The sequence below is a fragment of the Saccopteryx bilineata genome, chromosome 4, assembly GCF_036850765.1.
Source record: "Saccopteryx bilineata isolate mSacBil1 chromosome 4, mSacBil1_pri_phased_curated, whole genome shotgun sequence".
In the NCBI taxonomy this organism is placed as follows: domain Eukaryota; kingdom Metazoa; phylum Chordata; class Mammalia; order Chiroptera; family Emballonuridae; genus Saccopteryx; species Saccopteryx bilineata.
The window spans coordinates 288,028,854-288,046,806 of NC_089493.1; the positions used below are offsets into that span (position 1 = coordinate 288,028,854).

The window sequence follows — 17,953 nt, forward strand, 5'->3', positions numbered from 1 at the left end:
CCTGGTCAAGGCACATATGGGAGTTGATGCTTCCAGCTCCTCCCCCACTTCTCTCTCTCTGTCTCTCCTCTCTCTCTCGTTCTCTCTCTCTCTCTCTCTCTGTTTCCCCCTCTCCTCTATAAAATGAATAAATAAATAAATAAAATTAAAAAAAAAATAAAATAAAGGGCGGAGCCTCAAGACGCCCGGTCCTGTGCCCAACCCAGTGGTTCAGGGGACGGAGCCAGAGGACGCCGCGCCCCGCCTGCTGAAAAGACCCCGCCCCGCCCCGCCCACCCCGCGGGGAGGAGGAGGAACCGGTGGCGGGCTGCACACTGCAGCGCGAACGCGCGAGCGGGCGGCAGTGGACGGAGCGCGCGGCCGGGCCCAAGCGCCGAGCAGGCGTCGCGCAGGCAGACAGGCCACGGCCGCCTCTAAATCCCGCCCCTCCATGCAGTCCGCGGTCCCCGCCTGAGTCGCGGCCGCCGGCGCCGGGCGGGCTCGGGGTCGGGGCCATGCGCGCGCTGCCCTGACGATGCCGCCCGCCCGCCTGGCGCTTGCCCTGGGCCTGGGCCTGTGGCTCGGGGCGCTGGCGGGGGACCCCGGGCGCGGCTGTGGGCCCTGCGCGCCCCCTTGTCTCTGCGGCCCGGCGCCCGGCGCCGCCTGCCGCGTCAATTGCTCCGGCCGCGGACTGCGGACGCTCGAGCCCGCGCTGCGCATTCCCGCGGACGCCACCGCGCTGTGAGTAACCCGCCGCCCCGCAACGCGGGCCGAACTGTTGCCATGACGCCGGGCGAGCGCAAGGACCTAGTAGGGCGGTGGGGGCCTAACGGGGCGCAGGCCGCGGGGAGGCCGTCGTGCGCCCGCACCCTCCTGGGAGAGGCCCGGCCGGGCAGGCCGCCGGCCTGGCGGGCCTCGTAGGGCGTGGGCGCGTCCCAGGCCTCTAGAAGGGGAAACGGAGTGCGGGCCAGGACTCTCCCAGGGCTAGGCTCCAGCGTGGTGAGGTCGGCCCGACTAAATAAGGAAAACCTGGGACCGCGGCCGGCTGTCAGCCCGCCTGGCGTGGGCCAGAGGGAAACAGAACAATCTCGGTTTCTGTGCAAGCAAAGACATTCCACGCGGTGGGGCTCTGCAAACGCGAGCTGGTGGGGAGCCTGTGGCAGCGTGCGGGGGCGGGGTGGGGCGGTCTTTGACCGGAGACTGCAAACACTTAAACGCCAATTAGACTAATAGGATTCGGCCTGGCGGATACCCAGCACCTGAGAGTCCAGAAGGAAGTCAGGAGGTGGAGAACTCAGTGTGGGATGGCAGGGAAGGCTTCCTAGTAGAGGTGTCTGGACAAGGATTTGATGGATGTGTAATAATTGGCATGAAACTTCGGGATGGGCAGGAAGGCAGGTCTTGGGGAAGGGAGAGGGAACCGTGTATGCAAAGACTTGGAAACTGGACTTGGTTGTTTGTAGATGTAGGGTACACGCCCAGTGAGGCAGCTGCAGAGAAAGTGTGAGGGTGTGGGGGCACCATGAGATGTGGGCAGTGATTCTGAAGGGCCTCAAGTGTTCTCTTTAGGGCTCTGATGGGGAACAGTGGGTGGGTGGTTGGGGTTTAAAACGATCAAGAGCGGTTGTCAAGTTTGCAGTTTAGAAGTAGTAACGAGTCAACCTTTATGGAGTCAACTTGCATTGAGTGAGGTTCTGAGCCAAGCTCTGGTTGTGGTTGTCATCCTTAACCGTCACCCTAACCCTCTGAGATGAAAGTACAGTGAAGATCTCCATTTTACAGATGAGAAAACTGAGATGCAGGTGATGCAACTTGTCTAAACACAAGTACCAAGTAATAATACATTGTAAAGCTGGGTTCAACTGTGAGATGCTCAGGATCCAGAGTTGGAATGAAGAAAGTGCAGGGGGACCAAGATTTGCAGTTTTCCTCCCTGGGCTAGGGGCTGGCCAAGGGACTGCTGATCCACATCCTTATGGCCTGGTTTAGATTTCTTGGGCACTTCAAGGCACATAAGGCAGGACTCCATCTCTTCTTGGCCGCAGGTTGTTAAATCTGGGAGTGAGCCCTGCCGTTCAGTTTTGTAATATTGTTTCCTGGGTGACTCCTTCACCTTTAATTGGAGGGTGTCAGTGTTTGGATGTTGGGGGGAAGTAGGGATGTGTGCTTCTCCTGAGCGGTCCAGGTGTCCTTAGGGTTTTGCCAGGTGGACTTGGGGGTAGAGGAAGAGCAGGTTCTCTAGGGCCAGCTGGATCTGTTGTCTTATTCCATGACCACTTAAGTGTTTGCTATCTCTGCTGTCTCTGCAGAGATGAGCCTCCTGACTGCCACCAGTGCTCTCATAGTTGCATCAGACTCATCCTATCTCTGCTTTCTTTTTTATTTTTTGCAGATTTAGTTTTTATTGATTTTAGAGCGGGGAGAGAGCTAGAAAGGGGAGAGGGGAGCAGGAAGCATCAACTTGTAGTAGTTGCTTCATGTATGTTCCTTGACCAGGCAAGCTCAGGGTTTTGAACTGGCGACCTCAGCATTCCAGGTCAACGTTCTAGCCACTGTGCCCTCACAGGTCAGGCCCTACCCCACCCCTTATTTCTTGATGCTGTGGGTGAGATTACCTTCGTCTCTGGTGGCCTGGGAGTTGCTAGGGGTCTGGCCTGGCTCCTGTTGGCTAGTCTGATCTGGCCTCTGGGAGCTATGCCATTGGGTCCAAGGCCTCCAGCAGGGTGCACACTCAGGAGGCTCTAGGAGACAGTGATGGTGCCCAGGCATCTTGCCTTGCATGTGCCCCCTTACTCTCTGCTCCTGGGTTTTGGAGGTTCTAGGACAGGGGTCCCCAAACTTTTTACACAAGGGGCCAGTTCACTGTCCCTCAGACGGTTGGAGGGCCGCCACATACAGTACTCCTCTCACTGACCACCAATGAAAGAGGTGCCCCTTCTGGAAGTGCGGCAGGGGGCCGGATAAATGGCCTCAGGGGGCCACATGCGACCTGCGGGCCGTAGTTTGGGGATGCCTGTCTAGGAGCTGGTGACCTGGCTCAGCCTGAGCTGACAGGATTTCCCAGGGTTGGAGGCCCCTCTGAGTGTGTGACAAGACCCAAGGAGGCAGAGAATAGGGTCCTGGGAGAATGGAGCCTGGCGCCTCTGTTGTCAGTGTCTCACAGCCACCCCTCTCTGTTTGAGACTCCTGGCCAGGCTGAGTAGTGGCAGGACAGCCATGTCTAGACTGAGGGGGGAGCCTAGTCTAGGTGGTACTCTGGGTTCCTGGGACTCCCAGACCCCAGCCTTTCTTGGGTTAACCAGTGGTGCCTAGAGGTGGCAACGTGAAGACAGTGATGTCACTCAGCAAAATGCTGCTGCTGCTCTACTTTTAAAGCTTTATGATGGAGGAGCCCTGGCCAGGTATCTCAGTTGGTTAGAGCATTGTCATAATAGGTCAAGGTTGCAGGTTCAACTTCTGGTCAGGGCACATAAAGGAATCAACCCATGAATGCATAGATGGTTGGAATAATACATTAATGTTTCTCTCCCTGATCTCTGATCTCTAAACAAAAATTTTTAAAAAGCTTTATTGGGGCCCTGGCCGGTTGGCTCAATGGTAGAGCATCAGCCTGGCGTGCAGGAGTCCCGGGTTCGATTCCTGGCCAGGGCACACAGGAGAAGCGCCCATCTGCTTCTCCACCCCTCCCCCTCTCCTTTCTCTCTCTCTCTCTCTCTCTTCCCCTCCCGCAGCCAAGGCTCCACTGGAGCAAAGTTGGCCCAGGCACTGAGGATGGCTCTGTGGCCTCTGCCTCAGGCGCTAGAATGGCTCTGGTTGCAACAGCGCAACGCCCCAGATGGGCAGAGCATTGCCCCCTGGTGGGCATGCTGGTGGATCCTGGTCGGGCGCATGCGGGAGTCTGTCTGACTGCCTCCCCGTTTCCAACTTCAGAAAAATACAAAAAAACAAAAACAAAAAAAGCTTTATTGGCCCTGGCTGTTTGGCTCATTGGATAGAGCATCAGACCAGCATGCAGATGTCCCAGGTTCGATTCCTGTCGGCACACAGAAGAAGTGACCATCTACTTTTCTTCCCCTCCCTCTCCCTTTTCTCTCTCTCTTCCTCTCTCGCAGCCAGTGGCCTGATTGGTCCAAGTGTTGGCCCCAGGCGCTGAGGATAGTTCGGTTGATTTGAGCATTGGCCCTAGACTGGGTTGGCAGTGGATCCTGGTTTGGGCACATGTGGGAGTCTGATTCTCTATCTTCTCTCCTCCCACTAAAAAAAAAAAAAAAAGAAAAAAAATTCTTTTTATCATGGAGAATTTGAATATACACAGAAATAAGCAAAATAGCTTGGTGAACATCATGGGCCCACTGCCCTGTGGCCTGGCCTGCCCCTCTACACCCCCCCATTTTTTAACCAAATCCTAGCATCCTATTTTTTTTATCTGTAAGCACTTTGGGTTGTATGGCAACACCATTATCATACTTACAACAGTAAGTAATTCCCTGATCCCATTACATGTTCAGTATGTTCAAATTTTTGGTTGTCTATTTATTCTTTTTTTAAAAAATATTTTTGTTGATTTCAGAGAGAGATGAAGGGGGAGAGAGAGACACACACACACATACACACACACGCACACAGAGGAACATGGAGCTGTTCCTGTATGTGCCCTGACTGGGGATCGAACTGGCAACCTCTGTGCTTCAGGATGATGCTCTAACCAACTGGGTTTTCCAGCCAGGGCTTTTTGTTTGTTTGTTTGTTTGTTTCAAGTTTGAATTGGGATCCAAATAAGGTCCATACAATGAATTAGTTGGTGTGTTTTATTTAATTTTTTTTTAAGAAAGCCACTCAGAAGGCGTTCCCTCCCTCTTACTCTCTGAAAAGAGAGAATGGTGATATCTTTTAAAACTCTGTTGGTGTATAGGCTTCCTCTTCATCTGTGTTTCCCGGTGCAGTTTGTTGAAGAATCTGACTTGGACAGTTCCTGGGACTGGGCTGTGTCTTTGTGTCAGCTCCATGGCGTCATCCCGTGTACCCCCTCTGTTTCCAGCAGATTGATGATTGAGTCCAGAGCTGTACTGTGTGACGGGTCACATTTCAAATGCTCTGGAACCATTTGTGGCTAGTGGCTACTGTGTTGGAAGGGACAGCGTAAAGGTAGAATGAGTATTCGTTACAGTGGTAAGTTCTAGATGTGACAGTGCTGCTGCTCCAGGAGTGGTGTTTCGATCAGTTAATTTCAAGTGTGGGTGATTTCGACACAACCAGGTGTTGAGCACTGTTTATTTTGGTTGGGGGGGCCCTGGCCGGTTGGCTCAGCGGTTGAGCGTCGGCCTAGCGTGCGGAGGACCCGGGTTCGATTCCCGGCCAGGGCACACAGGAGAAGCGCCCATTTGCTTCTCCACCCCTCCGCGGCGCCTTCCTCTCTGTCTCTCTCTTCCCCTCCCGTAGCCAAGGCTCCATTGGAGCAAAGATGGCCCGGGCACTGGGGATGGCTCTGTGGCCTCTGCCCCAGGCGCTAGAGTGGCTCTGGTCACAACATGGCGACGCCCAGGATGGGCAGAGCATCGCCCCCTGGTGGGCAGAGCGTCGCCCTTGGTGGGCGTGCCGGGTGAATCCCGGTCGGGCGCATGCGGGAGTCTGTCTGACTGTCTCTCCCTGTTTCCAGCTTCAGAAAAATGAAAAAAAAAAAAAAAATATTTTGGTTAGGGGCCCATCCTGGGTTTTGTGTATTGTCCTTGTGCGTGTTTCAGGTCTGGGTCTAGGCTAGGAAGAGGGACTTGGTTTGCTGATTAAAATATTGGGTGTCTAAGGGTCATCTGTTGGCTAGGAGCACTCAGGGCCTCTCCCTTGCCTTCCTGTGCCCTTAAATGACAGGATAGTGTGGGAAGGCTCAGTCCCTGGTGTCTGCACAGGACGTGTGAGAAGCAAGGTGAGCAATTTCCTGGACATAGTCTGGGTCTGGTATGGTGTAACACGTTAGACTACAGGTGTTGTTGCCGCCTTAAGGGCTAGCCTGTTAAAAGAGGGTCCCCACTGTGAGCCTTGGGCATACAGAGGGCCTGACTGCTGTGTGCCAGCCCTGTACCAGGAGTCTTTAAAACCCACCTTCTGAAGCTCAGTCATGAGGGAGCTATTGTTAAACTAAAGACACAGTTGATGGGGAGGCGGGGGCCACTCTGGAGGGGCTGCCTAGGAGGACCTGTAGTGTAAGTGACTTTGAAACCAAGATTCATTGCTTATATAAGAGTCATCCAGGGGCCAGTGAGAGTATCCCAGACAGAGGGGACCGCCTGGCAGACGGAGGGGTGGGAGGTGGAGTGACATTGAAGGATGTAGGAGAGAAGTGGCATGGTTGACACCTTCTAGAAAGGCACTGGCTGCTATGTGGAGACAGCAGGTACTGGGAGGGTCCATGTATCTGGCACACTGCTAATCTCACCCTCATGTTCCCTGAGGTGCACACAACAGCTGGCACTTGGGAATTCAGATTATAAATGTGTCTGTAATGTTAGTTTCCTGATGGGACACGATGCAGATTTTCCAGAACCATGGACAGGAGGGCACACATGCCTTCTGTACATGGTCCCCTGAACAGGGACTGCAGGGTAGAGAATGTGTACGAATCTTCTACCGAACGAGGGGCCTGTAGCCAGAATGTAGAAAAAATCCTTATGAGTCAATGCAAAAATGACAAATAACTCAGTTAAAAGACGGCCAAAGGATCTGAACAGACATATCTCCAAAAAAGATATACAGATGACCAATCAGCACATTAATAGATGCTGAACACCTAGTTTTAAGAGAAATGCCCATCAATCCACAGTGAGATACTATTTCACATCCACCAGGATGACTAACACTAAAAAGACAGACGATAACGAGTATTTCTGAGGATATGTTGAAATTGGACTCTTCCTCCACTGCTGGTGGGGATGTGGAATGGGGCAGGCCTTTGGAAAACAGTCGGGTAGTTCCTAAGGAGAGTAAACAGGTACCATAGGATCTAGTGAATTTTGCTTCCAGTTTTCTGCGCAATAGGAATGAGACATACCTGCACACAAAAACTTGTATACAGTCCTGGCTGGATAGCTCGATGGGTTAGTATCCTTTGGAAGAGCAGAGGTTACCGGTTAGATCTCTGGTTGGGGCACAGACAGGAACAGAAGGATGTTCCTATCTCTCTCCGTCCCTCCTTCTTCTCTCTCCTAAATAAATAAATAAATAAATAAACAAATACCATGTATATAAATGTTCATAGCAGCATTATTTATAGTAGCCAAAGGTGGAAACAACTTCCAAGGGTTCATCAGCAGATAAATGGATAAACAGAATGAGGTCTGTTCAGACAGTGGAATATTACTCAGCCATAAAAAGGAGTGGGATAGTGATACATGCTGTAATTATGGATGGATCTCGAAACTGTGATGCTGAGTGAAAGGAGCCAGACACAAAAGGTCATGTATTGAGTGATTCCACTGATAAGAAACGTCCAGAATGGCATATCCACGGAGGAAGGAGGCAGACTGGTACTGTCTACAGCTGGGGTGGGGAGTGACGACCAGGAGTGGGGGGTTTAGGTGGTGATGCCAATGTTCTGGAATTAGATAGTGGTGATGGTTGCACAACCTTGAGAAAATACTAAACCACTGAATTGTATGCTTTAAAAGGGTGAAATTTATAGTATGTGAATTATGTCTGAATTAAAAAACAAATCCCTGAAGAAAATCCTCAGGGGGATGGTCCCCTCCCCCCACTGCCTCGTCTTCTCCCTCTAAGGTTGCCAAGTGCCAGGCTCTGTACCAGGCCGTTTCTGACCTTGATCTCACTGTGCCTCACATTGTGCTGTGGAGGTTGGACCACTCTTGGTTCCATTTCACAGACTAGGACACTGGTCTCCTGGAGGTTGAGTCACTTCTTGGGGTCACATGGCTGGTGCGTGTGGCAGAGAGGTGATTTCATCAGCACGCTTTGGGGCATATCCCCACAACTGCACGCAGGGACCTGGGGTACAGCATCAGCAACCTGGTTCATAAACCATAGAGAGGTGACAGAGGGACGTGTCCCTGAGTGGGAGCAGGTGGGCTGTAGGCTCAGGCCCTGGCTGCCTGCTTGGCCTGGTGCTGCTCTTCCCATCCCCTCCTCCTCAGACCTCCCTCTGCTGTCCCTGTTCTGGTCTTTCCTACTGACTGTTTCCTGTTTGGTTTTATTACTTTTTTTTTTTTTTTTTAATAGAGACGAAGAGTCAGAGAGAGGGATAGACAAAGACAGACAGACAGGAACGGAGAGATGAGAAGCATTAATCATTAGTTTTTCATTGCATGTTGCAACACCTTAGCTGTTCATTGATTGCTTTCTCATATGTGCCTTGACCTCGGGCCTTCAGCAGACCGAGTAACCCCTTGCTCAAGCCAATGAGCTTTGGCTCCAACCAGATGAGCCTGCGCTCAAGTTGGAGACCTCGGGGTCTTGAACCTGGGTCTTCCGCATCCCAGTCCGACGCTTTCCTGTTTGGTTTTAGGAGGGAGGCATGGGAGCCCAGGAATAGGGAATTCAGTCCCTGGGTCAGACCTGGTTCACATCCCAGCTCTTTCACTTCCTGTGTGACCTTGGCTGGGTCACTCAGCCTCTCTTAGCTTTAGTTTCCTCACCTGTGAAATGGGTACCATGAGTGAATACATCTTAAGGGGTTGTGGGGCCTCAGAAGTAAAAGTGTACTGTATGGTATTCCCACAGGGCTCAGTTGCTAGTGGTCCCAATAATTGTAAATTGAACTTTTCCATTCCCTTCTCTCCATGTTCTCAGCCCATTATTGTGTCCTCAAGCACTGGCCACCAGGAGATGGTCCCCTAGGATCTGCTCCATGGCAGGACAGACAACTCAAAAACCTGTGTAGAAGTGCCCCTGAGCTGGTACACATTTGCTTATGACTTTGTTGCTCAGACCAGATGCCACAGCAGACAGAAGAAACACAGATGAGCCTGAGCAGGCAGACTCCTACATACACCTCAGCACCCAGGCAGGGAGACTCACGTCCAGAAGCATGATCTAACCCTGGATGTGCTTTATATTCAGGGCCACACAGCTGTTGGGATTCATCACGCTCAGGCCTGGCATGTTCCTCTTGTGTTTTTATCTCAGTTTAAGCCTTTGTTTTTGATGCACTTTGGTGGGGAGCTGTAACACAGTGAAGTTATGAGGTGTAAGCAGAGCACTATGAACTCTTGTGTACATCTGTTTTTCTTTTTTCTTTTTTTGTATTTTTCCGAAGTGAGAAGCAGGAGGTAGGCAGACAGACAGACTCCCGCATGTGCCCCACCGGGATTCACCCGGCATGCCCACCAGAGGGTGATGCTCGGTCCCTCTGGGGCATTGCTCTGCTGCAATCAGAGCCATTCTAGCGCCTGAGGTGGAGACCATGGAGCCATCCTCAGCGCCCAGGCCAACTTTGCTCCAATGGAGCCTTGGCTGTGGGAGGGGAAGAGAGAGACAGAGAGGAAGGAGAGGGGGAGGGGTGGAGAAGCAGATGGGAGCTTTTCCTGTGTGCCCTGGCTGGGAATTGAACCTGGGACTTCCATATGCCGGGTTGATGCTCTACCACTGAGCCAACCGGCCAGGGCTTGTTTTTTCTTTTAGAGAGACAGACAGACAGGAAGGGAGAGAGATAAGAAGCAGCAACTCATAACTGCAGCACTTTAGTTGCTCATTGATTGCTTTCTTATATGTGCCTTCACCAAGGAGGGCTCTAGCTGAGCCTGTGATCCCTTGCTCAAGCCAGCTACCATGGGGTCATGTCTGTGATCCCGTTCTCAAGCTGGTGAGCCTGTGTTTAAGCCAGATGAGCCCACACTCAAGCCGGTGACCTCAAGATTTCGAACCTGTGTCCTCAGCATCCCAGGTTGATGCTCTAAATCCACTGTGCCAGCACCTGGTCAGGCATGTTGTGTTTTGTTTTGTTTTTGTTTTACATTTTTTCATTGATTTGAGAGAGGGAAACATCAACTTCTTGTACCACTTAGTTCCATTTAGTTGTGCACTCACTGATTGTTTCTTGTATGTGTCCTGACCAGGGATCGAACCCGTGACCTTGGCACTGCAGGATGACGCTATATCCACTGAGCCACCACATCAGGGCTCATGTTCTTGATGATGTGGTGCCCTTGGCACGTTGGCCCTGCTGTCACCTCAGCTATCACACATACACACTCATGATCTCCCTGGGGAAGCTGACTGATGCAGGTGACTGATGCGGGGAAGTTGTGCCTGGCTCCCTAAACCCCTAGACTCAGTTTCCCTTTACTGGTTCTCTGTAGACCTGGCCTGCAGTTCCTCCTGAACCACCGCCCCCTCCCCAAGGCCAGGGCATCTACTAGTAGGCTTCCTGTAGGGATTGCCTTTTCGTTTCCTCAAACGCTCTGCCTTGGGGCCACCATCATGTGATAGCTGGCTGGGCTAGTCAGTACTGCCAGATGTGCCAGATGTGGTCTTATCCCCAGCCCCTCTCAGCTGCCCCTATGCCAGGTAGGAAGGGAATGTGGAGACCCTGACTGGATCTCAGGGGTTTGGTTTCCAGTGAAGAAGCCATTTTGGATGGAGATGCGCATTTTCCTTTCTGGAACACTGTGTAGTGGCCAGTGCCAGCAGCGAGAACCCAGTGGGCTCAGCCCGCCAAGTGCTCTGGAATGAAAACATCCCGTTTCTCCTGCCACTGTCTGGGGTGGTGCAGTGTCTGGGCTCAGGCACACCGGACTGGCCCTGCGTGCTGGGTGTCTGCGTCTCTAGCTGGCCGAGGCAGCAGGGGCGCTGCTGAAGGGAAGGCAGCTGGAAAATGCAGCTCATGTCCCTTTTCCCCGGAACACCTCGTTCTTTATGGCTTGGCAGCTGTCTCTGTCAAGGAGCCCAGTGTGCCCAGCTGCTGATTCCAGGGAGGGGGCTGCGTTTGGGGGCTGAGGGGAGAGGAGCTCTCTCCCCCTGAGGAGCCCGTGCGCCCAGGCGCGGCAGAGAGAGGCGCTCCCAATTTTAGCTGTCCCGTGCTCAGGAGGCCTGGAGCCGTCCTGTGTCCTCTGGAGCCGCCCTGTGGAGGGCTAAGGCCGGCAGAGCAGCTTCTCTGAGTCAGGGTGTGGAATGAGGGCTGGGGCTCAGGGCAAGGCTCACAGCACTGGGCTCCATGCCCCTACGCTCTGTAGCCCTGGCGTCAGGCTGCATCCTGCCATTGGTGTGCCCAGCAGCCGAGTGGGAGACGGGACTGCCGGCCATGTTGGACTGACGCTTCTGCCCCTGAAAAGCTGGAGGCTCTGAGCTGGTTCCCTGGCCAGGATGAGGAGAGCCCTGCCCGCCTTTTTCCTTCACTTTTCAGATTTGGAGGAAGCGCTGGGGTGAGGAGGGGGGCTGCTCGGAGCCTCAGCGTTCGCCTCTGTGGCGGGCTGGTACAGCCCCGGCTCTGGCTGGTGTGGCGGCCTGAGTGCGGAGGGCCAGACAGCTAAGTGCAGCGCCTGGGGACCCCTGGGTACTGGTTCTCTTCCTCCCCTTACCTTGGAAGGGAGGCCCTAACTCCCCGTGCAGGGGGCAGGGTGAGCTGGGCCCCCAGCCTGGGGCCCTTCCCAGCCCCTGGTCCTCAGCCTGGTCTGTTCTGCCCTGACAGTGACTGATGTCCAAAGGCATCCTCAGGGCTGCGCCAGGGAGAGGACACCCCACAGTTTCAGCTCTTGCCTGAGGCTCCCCTCCTTGTACCTGTCTGTGGTCCCCAGGGATTCCAGGTAGTCAGCGTCACTGTGCTAGATGTTTGTGTCTTGTCCTAGTGACAGTTTAGTGATGGGACGGCAGAGCTGCGTGAGGGAGCCCCACGAAACACCCTGTAACGTGGGCACTGCCTGCCGTTCCCATACCCTGGGGCTGGGAGGCTGTGGGAGGACGCTCACAGTGGCCTCCCCCCTAGTCTTCAAGGCCAAGACATCCCCTGCCCACCTTGCTGATTCCCTAGGCCCTGGTTTAGAGCCAGGTGGGGGTGGGGGCTTGGTCACGGAACCAGGGGAGGTGTCTGGTGGGCTCTCCCTGCCCCGTCTCCCTGGCGGGCCTGTCTCCGTTCACCTCCCCAGCACATCCCCTTCACTTGTTTTTCTTCAAATCAGCTCTCTCCCTTAAACTTGAATTCATTAATTTAAACGTCATCGTTTCCGGCCCTAGAAGCCAGCCTTGCTCTCCATAAATAGAAGGGAATGAAAACAGAATGCTACTAGGCTCAAACTGGCCCAGGCGCGGGGCTCCCGGCTGCCTGTCTCCAGTGTTGAAAGGGGCCATTAGTGAGGTGACGAGGTGGCAAGTGGGTGGCGCTGCCTGGCCTGATGGCCAAGGGGTGGGCTGGGGTCCCCTGAGGGGCCCAGGGCCAGCACTGTGGCCATTCTTCCCTTCTGCCTGGGCCTGGCTTTCAGGAGCCTTGTTTGGCGTGCCCCTTGCTGGGCTGAGGGGAACTTGTTTCTCCCTGGGACCTGTGGGGTCTCCAGAGGAAGGACAGGTGGGCTCAGCACAGTCCAGTGAGACTGTGTTTCCAGGAGCCCTGAGGGCTCGGCTTGAAGGGAGGACCCGAGGCCCTGGGCCCTGGCTGGGGCGTAGGATGCCTTCTCTGCTGCCTGCTGCCCTGTCCTGTCCTGCCAGAGGGAGGAGGCAGTTGCTGGCCTGGGAGGAGCAGGTTACATAATGTGCAGGCGGCCCCTCTGGAGCCCGTTCCCCTCAAGCCGCCGGTTTCCAGCACAGCGGCCAGCGCTGGGGTGGGGGTGCTGGGCTGGGGCCTGGCACTCGCCCCCGCCGCTGACCACATGTGTCTGGAATGTGCAGATGTTTCCTTGGGGGCTCCGGCTGGCCCCCAGACCTCGTGCATCTGGGCTGGGGAGCTCTAGACTGGGGAGCAGGCACCCAGGCCACTCCCCTCCTTGGCAGAGAAAGAAACTTTGGCAGCTGTGGGCTGCCGGGCAGCTTCCTGGCTTGTCTGGGGGCTTGTTTCCTCAGCTCTAAAAGGGACACCAGGGAGCCACCCAGGGAACACTCCAGATTTGCTGTCACTGTGACCCTCTCCTTGACCTTCATCTCACCACCAAGGGACTCCCCTCACTTTTTTCTCCCCTCCCCAGTCTTCCCTCTCCACAGCAGGGCTTGGGATAGGAGCCAGGGCAGAGCCCTGTGTGGGGAGCAGGGGGAGCTGCCTTTATTCCTCGGATGAGGGGACCCTCAGCACCTTCTGGGCCCCTCCAGCGTGGCGGTGGGAACAGGGGTTCCCCCCACACCCACCCTACCCTTGCTCTTGCTTGGAGCAGGAGAGATCAGAGGCAGAGGTACAGGGATCTGCCATTGGGTGCCAAACCCTGAAGACAAGGATGCCGGCCCCAGGGAGGCGAGCGGCTCTCTCCTAGAGAACGTCTGATCTGGAAGGCGGGGGGAGGTAGACCACCCGGTGTGGGGACAGACTGGGCACCCCAGTGACTGCTGAGGCGCTGTTGGGGGGAGAGAATGAGGGCCCAGTTATGTGAGATAGACCAGGGATGTTCCCTTCTCCAAACCCTCGCCTGTCTCAGAGTGGCACAGAAGACAGCCAGAGGGCTGAGCTGGGAGTGAGAGTCCCCGCTTCTATGGGCTTCGTGTTTAGTGCTGCAGACAGTGGGGACCCTCCCAGCCCTGTCCCTGGTGCCTGGGGAGATGACATGTGCCTTGTGCTCTTGTGGATGTATGCCTGTCCCCAGTTCACCCTTTCCCCCACCCTAGCTGGCCTAACCTCTCCAACCGTGGCATCACTGGAAATTGATGGCTTTCGACTTGCAGGGACCTGGGAGGGTCTCACTGGCTCTGAGGGTGGGCCCTGCTTGGCCTAGGACCTCTCAGGGTGCTTTCCGGTTCGGCTGCTGCTCTCCTGCTGTGCGGCTGGCTGCTGCCCTGCCAGTGTCTGCTGCTGCCCACAGCACGGGCTCCTGGAGGTGGCTCCTTGGGCCTGCTTTGTCCTGTCATTTTTCCCCCCAGTGTTGCAGGACTGGGGGAGAACTGAGTGTGGGGGCAGGAAGTCAGACTGATGACATCACTTGGGGGTGCAGAGGAAGCCGAGAGGCTGGAGGGGGGGGATGGGGCTGGCCCATGGCCTTGGCGTTCCCCCAGAACAGTGATGGCAAGAACAGATGGAGATGTGGAAAGTGGTTGTTCAGGGCCTCGGGGATGTGGGACTGGGTGAGGACTCTACCCATGTCCCCTACCAGTGACTGCCCCCTTCAGTGACCCTCCCCCAAGACCCCTCCCATGACCTCCACTCCAGTGTTCTTTCTGCTCTTGTTTTTCCCGGTGCGCGCTGAGTACAGAGACGGGTAGTGCTGTAGGTATACCCCCTAGAAGAAAGCATGTGCCCCTCCATGGCTCCCAGACCCACTTTTTTTTTTTTTTTTGGCAGAGACAGAGTCAGAGAGAGGGATAGCTAGGGACAGACAGGAGGGAGAGAGATGAGAAGCATCAAGTCTTTTTTTTTTTTTTTTCATTTTTCTGAAGCTGGAAACAGGGAAAGACAGTCTGACAGACTCCTGCATGCGCCCGACCGGGATCCACCCAGCACGCCCACCAGGGGCGAAGCTCTGCCCACCAGGGGGCGATGCTCTGCCCATCCTGGGCGTCGCCATGTTGCGACCAGAGCCACTCTAGCGCCTGAGGCAGAGGCCACAGAGCCATCCCCAGCACCTGGGCCATCTTTGCTCCAATGGAGCCTCGGCTGTGGGAGGGGAAGAGAGAGAGAGGAAAGTGCGGCGGAGGGGTGGAGAAGCAAATGGGCGCTTCTCCTGTGTGCCCTGGCCAGGAATCGAACCCGGGTCCTCCGCACGCTAGGCCGACGCTCTACCGCTGAGCCAACCAGCCAGGGTGAGAAGCATCAAGTCTTTGTTGCAGCACCTTAGTTATTCATTGATTGCTTTCTCCTATGTGCCTTGACCGGGGTGCTATAGCAGAGCAAGTGACCCCTTGCTCAAGCCAGTGACCTTGGGCTTTAAGCCAGTGACCCCGCACTGAAGCCAATGACCTTAGGGTTTTGACCCTGGGTCCTCCTTGTCCCAGTCCAGCGCTCTATCCACTGTGCCACCACTTGGTCAGGCCCAGACCCACTTTTTTTTTTTTTTTTTTTTTTTTACAGAGACAGAGAGAGAGTCAGAGAGAGGGAGAGCCAGGGACAGACAGACAGAAACGGAGAGATGAGAAGCATCAATCATTAGTTTTTTTGTTGCACATTGTGACACCTTAGTTGTTCATTGATTGCTTTCTCATATGTGCCTTGACCACGGGCCTTCAGCAGACCGAGTAACCCCTTGCTTGAGCCAGCGACCTTGGGTCCAAGTTGATGAGCTTTGCTCAAACCAGATGAGCCCGCGTTCAAGCTGGTGACCTCAGGGTCTTGAACCTGGGTCCTCCGCATCCCAGTCCAACGCTCTATCCACTGCGCCACCGCCTGGTCAGGCCAGACCCACTTTTGAGTACATATCTGGACTTACTTTATGGTAGCTGCCAAGCTGATAAGAAAAAGGCCCCCCCCCCAAGTGGGAGGGAACAGGGATACCAGGCTCAGTTGGGGAGAGCAGAGGCGACCCCGCCCCAGGTCCCACACTTTGGGCATGGGCTCCTGTCCCACAGCCCTTGGAGGAAACAGACCTTTATGTACAAACACACATACTCGTTTCCAGATGGGAAACTGTGTCTCAGCGTGGTGGGGCACTAGCTCGGACGAGGCAGAGCTGGGATCTGACCCTGCGCCCACAGTGCCACTTCTTGGAATGGAGGAGGCCTTGCTGGCCTGCACTCCTTGACTGGCGTGGCTCCTGACTACCCTTGGTCACCCCTTCACAATCTGTTCCCCTCTAAGCCTGCCCCAGGCCCCCTGTGCAGCCTGCCTGTCTGTCCCCTCTGCACTGAAGCCTCCCCATCCCATCTCTCCTACTTCACGAGCAGAACGGGTGCATAGAAGATCTAGGGTACCTGCCTGTCCTCGAGAATGGGCTTGCTACTCTGCACCCCCTTCCAGCACTTTGCTTCTTATTTTGAACAGTTGCAGAGAGAGGGGCCAGCATTTCACGCTGTTTCTCCTGCCTCTGTGTGCTAAGAGGGGGTGCCAAGCCACATCTGCTGAGGGGCATAGGGCTCTCAAAGTGTAAGTCATGTGTCGTCTCACAGGCGAAGCGGGAAGAACCTCTGGGCCTCTCGGTGTGTGTGGCTGCACTGGTTCCCAGAGCAGCCTGGTAGACGCCATGACTGAGTGCCATTCGACCTTGTGGCTGGGAGGCGGCGGGCCTTGCCAAGTTAGGTGTGCCGGCATCCTGCCTGGTTGGGCCACCTGGTCATAGCATTGGGGGGGCTACTGGGGTCTCCTGGTTGAAGCCACGTCCCTGTCCGTCCCAGCAGGAGCTCTGACCCCCCGGTGCCTCCCCTACCCTGTGGAACCTTAGTCCAGTCTTGCAGAGGTTCTGGCCCAGCCCATCTGACCATGTTGAGGTTCCTTCCACAGCCCCTCTGGTGGAGCACCTGGTTTTCTGGAGCACTGTGGTCTTGCTCATCTGCTGCCTGTGTCCTCCTCCTGCTGAGGCTGCCCGTAGTCTGCCTCCCCATCCCTGGTAAGCGGAGGCCAGCATCCGCTGAGCTGTTCGTGTCCACATGCCATCTGTTCCTCGAGCGCCTGGATGGCCACCACACTTTGCTGAGAGAGAGACCAGGTTCCCAGGTTACCTGACTGCACCCACAGTCTGCCTTCTCACACCTCGTTAGTGGAAGCCACCAGGGGATGGGAGCCCCTCTGGGCCTGGCTCCCTACATTGGTCACTGAGAGGCCAGTGATGCCCCTCTAAAAGTTCCCTAGGGTATGTTGGGAGCCAGGATAGTGGGAGCAGCCTAGCTGAGACCTCGCCCCCATCATTGGTAGGTAGCCAATATTCAAGTATTGATTGCCAATGAGACCCCATGTAGCCAGCGGTTCTCCAGGGAGGAGCAGAGGTCAGGGGCTGGGGTGAGGGTCATTTCCTGAGCCTGGTTCCAGAGGTGGTCCCATGAGCCGGGCAGAGGGCTGTGCCCGGCATCCCAGCCTACCAAGCCCTGGGGCCCTGTCCCCCCTCAGCCCTGTGTCCTTGGGGCCTGTGTGTGGAGGCCAGCGGCCTGGGCTGGCACTCGGTGCCTTGGCTTCCAGGAGGACCTTGTTTCACAGTAGCCAGTTCCTACTGAGCTCCTGCCGTGTTCAGAGCAGGTTAGAGACAGCAGAGTCTATTCCCAAGGGTGGCCGATGGGAGCTGGGCTTCAGAACACGCCTCTCCCACCCCACCCCAGGCTGCCGTGGAGCTGGGAGGGGAGGGGCTGTGGGGGAAGCGCAGGAGTCCGGGATGGGGTTTGGAGCAGGCTGTAGCTGGAGTAGGGGGAGGGAGTCTTAGTGTTTTAGGAGCTGGGCTGGCAGGTCTGGAGGAGGCATCGATGGACCTCCAGTCTCTGCATGACTGGTGGCCACTGGTGGGAAGACAGGGCTGGTGAGAGACGTTCTGAGACATCACAGGGCAGGGGCTTATGGGTGGGAGACTCAGACACCATTTATTTGGAGACCATGGTGATAAGGAGGGTGGGGTGGGTCAGGTGACCAAGGTATCCACTGAATCTGGGTGGTCCACAGGTCCCCACCCCAGGAGGTGGATGGGCAGGGTGGACTGTGACCTCTGCCTCTGGGCTGGAAGGTCAAGCGGGCTTGTTGGCTCAAGAGTGGGCTCTTGTGTCGGTCTTGTCTGTGCACAGATTCCTGTAGGGTCGCAGTCTGTTTCCGGAGATGCCTGTGCTTTATGGGTCAGGGCAACCACTCCTAGAGGTGAAGCGCAGTTGAACACAGTGTCAATCCATGTTTCAACTTTTAAAAACGTTTTTATTGATTTTTTTTTTTTTTTTTGGGTAGAGACAGGGGAAAGAGAGAGAAGCATTCTTTATTTCACTTAGTTGTGCACCCACTGCTGCT

General features: G+C 55.3%; 1 protein-coding gene across 4 annotated transcripts in view; it reads left to right on the forward strand.

Moving 5' to 3' along the window:
* The first annotated feature begins 315 nt into the window (after positions 1-315).
* The window catches only part of PKD1 (polycystin 1, transient receptor potential channel interacting), a 53,093-nt gene continuing 35,455 nt past the window's right edge, over positions 316-17,953 (forward strand). For all 4 annotated transcript variants that reach the window (XM_066275250.1, XM_066275251.1, XM_066275252.1 and 1 more), the window contains exon 1: positions 316-720. In XM_066275250.1, the coding sequence (XP_066131347.1) occupies positions 515-720 (206 nt within the window). In that variant the 5' untranslated portion in view covers positions 316-514. The remainder of the gene's footprint in view (positions 721-17,953) is intronic.